Source organism: Gadus morhua, chromosome 22 (genome assembly GCF_902167405.1).
Source record: "Gadus morhua chromosome 22, gadMor3.0, whole genome shotgun sequence".
Lineage (NCBI taxonomy): Eukaryota > Metazoa > Chordata > Actinopteri > Gadiformes > Gadidae > Gadus > Gadus morhua.
The window spans coordinates 17,950,217-17,960,216 of NC_044069.1; the positions used below are offsets into that span (position 1 = coordinate 17,950,217).

At 47.9% G+C, this 10,000-nt stretch overlaps 1 protein-coding gene across 1 annotated transcript in view; it reads right to left on the bottom strand.

Moving 5' to 3' along the window:
* gabbr1b (gamma-aminobutyric acid (GABA) B receptor, 1b) overlaps nucleotides 1-10,000 on the bottom strand; it is a 110,435-nt gene that overhangs the window by 10,627 nt on the left and 89,808 nt on the right. Inside the window, exons 17-21 of the mRNA XM_030347829.1 lie at nucleotides 9,336-9,468; nucleotides 8,547-8,663; nucleotides 3,621-3,728; nucleotides 3,043-3,136; nucleotides 1,262-1,389 (exon numbers count right to left, since the gene is read on the bottom strand). Of these exons, the coding sequence (XP_030203689.1) occupies nucleotides 1,262-1,389; nucleotides 3,043-3,136; nucleotides 3,621-3,728; nucleotides 8,547-8,663; nucleotides 9,336-9,468 (580 nt within the window). The remainder of the gene's footprint in view (nucleotides 1-1,261; nucleotides 1,390-3,042; nucleotides 3,137-3,620; nucleotides 3,729-8,546; nucleotides 8,664-9,335; nucleotides 9,469-10,000) is intronic.

Consider the following 10,000-nt stretch of genomic DNA (forward strand, 5'->3'; position numbering starts at 1 on the left):
CGCTCCTGTTGTACGCTTCTACACGTGGGTGTGCATTAGGTGTGCGTAGGTATGTGTGTTGATGTGCGTAGGCCTGCATGAATGTGTGTGTGCGTATGCAGAAGAAGAGGAGGGCCTATTGATGCCTGTGAAGGGATATAAATATCACTTCCGCGCCGTGTTGTTGTTCCTCAGATGGAGATGCCTGGCGTAGATCCAGTTTGTCAGATATAATTCTGCTGTGGCTGATGCAGACTCCCTCAGGAGTAGCCATTAGCTCCTCTCACCCTCTCCCCTGCACCTCACCGCTTGTATCAGAGCCGTGGGACAACGTGGGGCCCTTCAATGAAGAGCAGCTCCCCGCTTCTGGCCAGTCAGCTTGTTGCCATTAGAAAGTTCAGAACCGACGGCCAAGAATCAAGTGTTCAAGACATTGTCTTGTTTATTGGGGGAAGAAAACCTGCATGAGCGCCATGTCATTTAAATCACATGAACGGAGACTCCTCTGACTGTAATGTAAGTAAAGCTTGCATCTTTAGATGAATGCAATTAGTGTGTAGTAACTTCTGACTTTCTTGGACACACTTTTAATTGACTACATGCAAGAGGGCTGGTTACTGTAGTTACACCTACATATGTGGTCACAGCTCGTATAATAGTTGTGACCTCATTATGGTGATACATAGGGAATCATTAGCATATATATTTAGCTCTGTCTATTTATACCAGGCCCATTACAAAGGCAGCTCCCAGCCGCGCCGTGTTGACCAAGGCCGGCCACACTCCCCGCCAGCGGTGGGAGCTGTTCAGTAGAGGGATCCTTTGCCTCTCGGCCATCTCAATCTGCTCTCCTGACGTGTGGAGTTAAGTGTGTTTGACGCTGGAAGTTAAACGAAACCAGAGAGAGCGACAGAAATATATATATAGATAGAGAGGAAAATAAAGAGCGACAGACAGAGACAGATAGAGAGAGACTGGAAAGTGAGACTGAGAGCGAGAGAGAAAGAGGTGGTGGAGGACAGGAAGTGAAAGGAGAGCGAGGGAGTCTGAGAGGAGAGCGAGAGCGAAAGCGAGATGCACAACTGACAAACAGATTAACCTTGGCCGCCCAGACCCACAGCAGCTGCTATACAGCACTGCAGGGTGTGAGGACACGCACGCACACACACACACACACACACACACACACACACACACGCGCGTGGATTAACCTTTGAGTTTACCTCCCCATGTGCATGTGTGAATGCTGCAGCCTTCGGCCGGCGGCAGCAGCCTGACTCACCGCCACGTTGTAGATGGCCATGCCCACCGCGCGGTGGTCGTTGATCTTCTCCGTGGAGATGGACTTGGTCTCGTAGGCCAGGAAGATGCCCAGCAGCAGCAGCAGGCCCTTGTAGCCGTACACCACACCTGCAAGACCAGCACCGGTCAGAGGGCCCCTCAGGGGTTCATCCTCCTCCTCACACCGCCGCACCTCCCTTCTCCTCCGCACGTCCACTCAGGTCTACCCAGGGTCCTCTCTGCCAGCTCTGCGTCAACGCTGCCCGGACTGGCCGTGTGTGGCTCCGTGCGCGTGTGTGCGTTGATGCCTGCGTGTGCCGTGTGCGTGTGTGTGTGTGTGTTATTATGCGGTCCAGATGGTATGATATGCTAATGTGACCGCATGGTTTGAGGGGGGGGGGGGGGTTGGCAGTGACCTGAAGAAGGTTCGGGGTTCTCAGTGCCTTGTCTTTGGCAGCGCGGGGCTTTTTGACGGCCAGCAGCCACAGCTGTAGGACATGAATGCGGGGATGGGGTGGGAACGATAGGCTCCTGTAGCGCGCTACAATGGACCTCCCACAACAGGGACAGCCGCTGTAGCCATCGCGGAACTGGATTGGTTTGTGTTCACGCTGAGGTCAAGGCTCGTACATCAAGACCAACCCTTCACAATGACAGCAAGGGCTCTCACTCTGACGCTCTCTAAAAGCAATGGATGCATACCGGGTTCACGCGGGCAGACAACATGGACGGAAAATTAAAACAGATTGCTTTTCTAAAATGTTGTGTACATTTAAACAATTTGAATATGTAAGTAGAATCTTTGACATGTTTTACTCATGTCTGTCAAATAGACAGACATGAGTCTGTCTATTTGACAGACTCATGTCTGTCAAATAGACAGACAGGGGTTACGATTCGTATTCAAATAGAATACGAATCGTAACCCCTTCGTAAAGAAGGGGTTACGATTCAGTAACCCCTTCTTTACGATTCAGAAGGGGATACTGAATCGCAACCCCTGCAGTCGAAACCATATCATCGCTCATATAAACATAAGAGTCGATTATAATATACAAAGTCATTTATAAAAAAGGAAACGAAAATTTAGAAGGAAATATTTTTGCTGATCGAGACAAAACTCAAAAGTAACAACACACTCAAACAATCTGATGGTTTAATTCTTCAATATTTACTGAGAAAAATTCCCCACAGATTGAATATTAAGTCAGGTGCGTCCGTAAAGTAGTTCATTTTGTGTAGTCCCAAGCGGCGCGATGGGTTGATGTTCTGTGTATATGTACTTGTTTACTGCGCTGACGTTGAGGTGGAACCGGGGCTGTAATCACAGGGAGCTTAATATGCACCGCTAGTCACCAGGGGAGGGGGGGGGGACGCTGCAGATTACAGCTGCTGCTAGGAGCCTCTTCCTCAGCTCACCCCCCTAACGTCTGCTGATGAAGGGACACAAACCCTCTATTCTGCTGTCACGGTCTCTCTGGAACAAGGACCAAAGCCTTTCATGTTTCTCTCTTTGTGTGGCCGGGTTGTCTTTCTACATCCTGCACAGAAGTTGCGAAACGCTGAAACAGATCTGAGGGAGTATAAAGATGCACCTGACACCTATGCACCCATAGGTGTCAGGAGTTCCAAGAAGGATCAAAACTGAATCTGAGTCATCAACAAATACTATATGTTGTGAGGAATGCAGTATTCTTCCCGGACTCCCTCTGCCGGGGTGTTGAGGGAGGAGGGCGGGGATGATGGGATAGAGAGACAGAGAGATGGAGGGATGAGCCTCACCCAGCCAGGTGTTCATCTTCTCTGAGCTGCAGTGCTCCAGCAGCGGCTGGATCAACACATCCAAGTCCCCCTTGGGGGCCTCTCGAGTGAACTTCTGCTCACACACACACACACACACACACACACACACACACACACACACACACACACACACACACACACACACACACACACACACACACACAAGCAAACATACGCACGCACACACACACACACACACACACACACACACACACACACACACACACACACACACACACACACACACGCAAACATACGCACAGACAATTACACACACAGAGCCACACACATATATACATGAACGTACACGCAGGCATGCACACACGCAAACACACAAACACAAACGCACAAACGCACACACACACACACACACACACACACACACACACACACACACACACACACACACACACACACACACACACACACACACACACACACACACACAAAACAAACAAAGAAGAACTTCATTGAGTTTAACACAGATAGCTACAGATCAACCATTAGCAGCCAGATAGCCAACGGGACGGGGGGAGAGGAGGGTGTATTGATGGCACCTCCACTGTGATGTGTAGAGGATCCACGATCTGCCAGATCATCAGAGACAGCACGTCGACGCCCAGCAGCACCCCCACCGTGGCATACAGTTTGAATGGCTCAAGGTGCTGTTGGCAAAACAGGGAGAACATGGACATGAATAGACATTTAAAGCGGCACTATCCACACTTGCCCATTAGTAGCCTCTAGTGGTTTGAGTTGTAGCTACAGTTATAGCGAAACTACCATTCAAAAGTTTTGTGTCACTTAGAAATGTCCTTTTTTTTTTTTAAAGAATAGCACTGTTTATTTCAATGAAAATAACAACAAATAATCAGAAACACAGTCTAGACATTGTTAAAGTGGTAAATGACAATTCTAGCTTGGAATTATGGAATAAGAGAGGCCCATTTCCAGCATTCATCACTCCTGTGTCCTAATTGTACATTGTTTAGGTAATCGTGTTGAAATGATAATTGATGATTGGAAAAACCTTGTGCAATTATGTTACAACTGTCATGGAAAACATGAAATGATTGACTTTTGAATGGTAGTGTATTTCCTACGGTAGCATATATCAGATGTATATGCTTTAATGGGGTACATGGGGTAAGGGAAAGTCCCATAGTGAGCTTTAAACCATTATGCTTTTGACTAACACAGCAGGGTACACCGCTAAGCTGTCCTATGTACCGTAGCAGCAAGTTCAGGCAAAGACTTCTGAGGGGGAAAATTACTGCAACAAATCCTTTGGAATTAAATCAGATCCTGCTGACACACCGAAAAATCCTGGAGAATCTTCCTTTGGGAAAATGCCAACTTATGATGTCACCAACATGGCAGGATTTGTATATTTTGGACGAAATGTGTTTGGATTCCACAAAAGCTTCTGGGTGTTTTGATGAATAGTAAGTAAGCCCCAAAATATGGACTATTAGGGACTTTAATCAAACAGAGAAATAGACACAAACACGTCCCCGATGTGGAAGGGTTACTATACGAGGGGAGGTGGAGGGGCAGAGAGATATTACCCCAAATCCCCTACCCCATGGCTCCTGGCTAGGGATTCACTGAGCCATAAATAGAAGAGAAGCCAAGCTTGACCAGGGAAACCGTGAGCCCTCTGTAGCTGTGACCGATTCAATCTGCCCCCAAGCCCCCGGCGGCAGCCAAGGAGGAGGAGGGGGGGGGGCAGCTTCCAGGACCCGATCGATAGAGATAGGGACCCTTCATGTATTCTAATAAAGAAAGAAACTCAACAGCGAAATGGTTTCAGAGGCCACAGTGCCGCGCGCATCGCTCGGTGGAATGAATTTGTTGTTGTTGATGTCGTTGTCATTAGTCACAAGCTTCAGTGCTTCAAGGTTATTGATGATGGGGAAACAGAAGCACAGGGGACCCCCACTAGTGGAGCCCCTCCCCTCCACAGCCCCCCCCCCCCCCATCGCTCTCCCCTGCCTTTGTCTTACGGTAGGTGGTGGTTTTCCACTGTGAAGTCCCTGCCTGCTTCACAGTTATTATCATCACTATGACTTCATCCACTCAAAGGTTAAAGTGAACCACTGTGTACTACTTTAAGGAGTGTTGTTTAGTGAGGTCGCAAGAAAGCTGGAGTCAGGTATTTGGTGGCTCATTGACCACGAGGACAGTCATGCCTTACTTCTTCTTACTCCTTATTATTTGGTACTGCTGCAATGGTACTTATAAATCCTAAGACACACATAGCCTCATGTTAGATGACCTCACACAAAAGTATTGAATTGCAGCATTATTACGTTTTTATTGTTACTAGTTTGTAAGTCATTCACCTACCCTGTATAAATGATGAAACCAATTTCTCAACATCCTAATCATGATGTAGAGCTGAATATGACAGCTGGGCCTTCATGTACGAACAATGCTTTATAACTGGTTCCTGGTTGCGCTCTGCCAGGGAACACGTTCTCAGGAATACGGGGTCAGAGGCGCGCGTGCATGTGTGTGTGTGTGTGTGTGTGTGTGTGTGCGTGCGTGCGTGTGTGTGTGTGTGTGTGTGTGTGTGTGTGTGTGTGTGTGTATGTGTGTGTGTGTGTGTGTGTGTAAGTGATGCCACCTGCAGTATGGACATCCTCACCGGACACCAATTTAAAACACAAATGGGTTGTCCTTAGCATACAGCGAGGCGTGCGGCCCCTGAGCCACACCATTTAGGTTTGTTTATTTTGCATCGCTGCTAACGGGGAACGTTCCGGGACCCTCGGTCCCTGCATGGAGATAGATCAGCCAATAGCTGTCGAGCTGCGCGGGACAAAAGGTTGAGGTTTGACCAAAATAATGAGGCGGGGACTTGCAACTGCTGGCCATACAATTTCCATCTCAGCTCCCAATGATATTATCCTCTCTATCACAACCTGCCTCTCTCCCTCTCTCTCTCTCTCTCTCTCTCTCTCTCTCTCTCTCTCTCTCTCTCTCTCTCTCTCTCTCTCTCTCTCTCTCTCTCTCTCTCTCCGTCTCTCACTCTCCTGAGGGGATTAAAAACCTTCCTGAATGCTCTCTATCCCCCTACTGGATGTAGCATGTGTCACTCACAGCTAGACGTGGGGGCTCGATTATTGAGGACAGGGATGCAATTGGAGGAGGCGGGTCTCTCGCCTTGGGGACCAATTGTGGAACTGTTTCGGGGCCGTAGTTACATGAAAAATAGACCCCACGCAACGCTCAAGGGCAAGCAATTGGTGTCACCTCTCTCGGTGGACCAACTAGAGGGGGAGAGAGCTATGGTGTACAAAATGAAGATGATCCACGGAGGAATAAATCAGTCTGACGTATGGAGTCGAGCGGCCTCATGGTTAAGTAAAAACCCACAAAAAAAAAATAAAACACACACACACACTCATTCACACACACACACACACACACACACACACACACACACACACACACACACACACACACACACACACACACACACACACACACTCACATATAAAGAAACACCCACACACAGACACAGACACACATACGCACATGCTCACACACACTAGGGATAGGCCGAAATGAGAATTCAGGGTTGGAAACTGATATTTTATTGATTTAGTCTGCCGAAAGCTATTTTCCGTGCAGATATGCAACATTGCTGAATGCAAAACTAATTATGCCAAATAAATGAAAGATATGATTCAAGGATATCTTACTGCCTTTTATACTAAAAACTGATTTAGGCCCCAGTCAGACAGGGGGCGTTCTGCTGGCTGCAGGGCACTGCCTTTTGTTTAAGGAGCCTACAGTTAACACAATATAGCAGTTTACTGCGTTTTTTGTTGACAATTACTAGGCCCAATCACTGTTCGCTATTCAAACATGTATTTAAACATTAATCTTTTCATATCATCTTGACGTTTTCGGGGCACTCTGCAGGAAACGGCAGTCTCATAGCACTAAACAAGTGTGGTGCTCTGTAACACGATGAGGAATCGCTCCTTCCTCACTGAGAACATCACACACAGTGGGGCCTGTAACAGGACGAGGAAACGCTCCCCTCTCACTGAGAACATCACACACAGCGGGGCGTCCACCCAGATGTAGAACAGACACGCCTAGCCATATAGCAGCTACAGCTGCTACAACGCTCTGAAGGAATACAAGGAAATTACTAAGTCCACATTCAGTCAAAAGTCTTTATAAGGCTCATGAAGAGCTAATCATTAACCAAACATCATTATCCATTTGTAGATTCTTAATAAGTGTTAATGATGAACAAATCATTAACCAAGCAGCATCAATATTATTTGTAGATTCCTAATAACTTTTAATGATGGACTAATCATTAACCAAACATGTCTATTCATTTGTAGATTCTTAATAAGCGTTAATGATGGACTAATCATTAACCAATCATCAATATTCATTTGTAGATTCTTAATATGTGTTAATGATGAACTAATCATTAACCGAACATCAATTTTCATTTATAGAATCTTAATAAGTGCTCAGAGTTAAATAAAGTTGCTCAGTCTGAATATCAGCCTCGCCGTTTCACAGCGTGAGCTGGCGTGAATGACGGGCTGCGTTTTGGAAAGGACAACAGAGCTCTAAACTCAATAATCCCTCACTGGAAGCCAACAGATAAACACGGTAAAAACCTGAGGCATTAGATCTTTTACAGGATATAGTGTAACTCATGAATAGTGTGTACCTACCATGTTGTAATGCATGACACAGCACCATTACGCCTACGTTCACTTACGAGAAATGATTATGAAGAAGTAGGCTAAACCGGGGGTAATAATGGCTTCTTTATTCAATGGCTTTCCTCCTGCCTAAAGGCCAAGCCACCAAATGTTGACTGTGAACCTCCTACGGATGTGGAGAATTGTGAAATAAATAGCTTTAGAAACAGGTAGTGTCTCTAAACGGAGAGGAGGAGAGCAGTGAGCAGAGATGATGGATGCCAGCAGAGGCAGAGCAGCAGCGCTTGGATTCATAGGCACCGGGGACGCATTATTATTCACATCGGAGCGGCTGCTTTCACACGCCCGCATCCCATAGTTAATAAAACGCCAATATCGGGCCAGAAACACCCCAACACACACACACACATGCACACACTCACACGGGAATGCACATACAGTCACACACACACACACACGCACACAGGCACGCGAGTGAACGCGCACACACACACACACACACACACACACACACACACACACACACACACACACACACACACACACACACACACTCACTCACTCACACACACACACACACACACACACACACACACACACACACACACACACACACACTCACACACACTCACAGACACGTAAGTGCGCACAAGGATACACACACAGACACACACACACACCTGGGGCGGCATGTGTTAATTGTTTTCTTCAGGACAGCAGCCCCCCCCCCGGGCTCCATCTGGATGGAGCTCCACTAAGACTCAGTGGCTCACGTACCTTCCTCTTGTCCTTCTTGTCCTCCTTCTTGGTGAACACCGTGTGCACCCACCAGATCTTGGTGAACATGCTGCCGTACGCCAGGCTGAAGCCCAGACCCAGCAGCCAGAGACGGAACTACAGGGAGACAGGGGGAGGAGAGGGGAGACAGAGAGGAAATGGGGGAGACAGGGGGAGGAGAGGGGAGACAGAGAGGCAATGGGAGAGACAGGGGGAGGAGAGGGGAGACAGAGAGGCAATGGGAGAGGAGGGGGAGACAGAAAGGACATGGGAGGAGTGGGGAAAACAGAGGGGCGGGGGATGAGACACAGGAAAGGAAAAATACTTTGCAGTTCAACAGATTAATAAATCAAATTAACTCTTAAAATATCTGCACATTTGTCGTTAAGCCTCCTCCAAGGTTAATAGCTTTTGGAGTAAGACCTTGAACATGAAAACAACCCCCCCCCCCAACCCTACTTTCATTTAGAGACGCAGCTCTCCTCAAGCAGCCGAGCGACAGCCATGAAGGCTCAGGAGGTAAAGACAAACGGAGCCGTTCCTCTATCATCCTTGCGTCGTTGCTTGCTCACGCCAGTCTCACCGTCATTTAAGAGACAGCCAGGGTCGCCCCAAATAACTGAGAGAGACGCCTGCCTGGCGGACCACAGGGCCCTACCCCAGCAGGGAGCAGACAGAGACGCCTACCTGGCGGACCACAGGGCCCTACCCCAGCAGGGAGCAGACAGAGACGCCTACCTGGCGGACCACAGGGCCCTACCCCAGCAGGGAGCAGACAGAGACGCCTACCTGGCAGACCACAGGGAACTGCCTGCGGGCGACGTGGAGGCCATCGATGCCCAGGGGGAACACGGCGGCCAGAGCCATCATGCAGCCCACCGCCGTGATGTTGTTCAGGTAGGGCTGGGAGTTCTGGATGTATCTGTTGGGAGACGGCCAGCACACACGCGCACACGCACACACACACAAAAACAGTACATGAGTTCTTAGTTTAATCATAATGTAAAAATAAACACCACGTGTCCAGACACACACACAAATACATTAAATGAGTGCTTAGTTTAATCATAATGTAAAAATAAACCCTACGTGTCCAGACACACACACACACACACACTTGCTCACATACAAAAGCTCAGCTGATCAGTGTGGTTGGGCAATAAACACAAACAGTTGTCAGGTGTGTGGGTGTGTTGAGTCACACTAAGGGGGGGGTCAGGTGTGTGTGCGTGATGCATGTTGGGATTCCCAGCATGCATCACTGCTGTGTATATGAGGTGAAGTCATTTGGACGAGCAGCTGTGTACATCCAGTCCCGCCCCTTGGAACCAAACAGATGATTTGGCAGGCCTGCTTGGAGGTCAGCGCAATACAATTAACTTTAGTATGGAGTGCTTGAAATTACAATCAATATTTTGAATACATATAGCATAAAATATGTTAAGTTGAGGGGT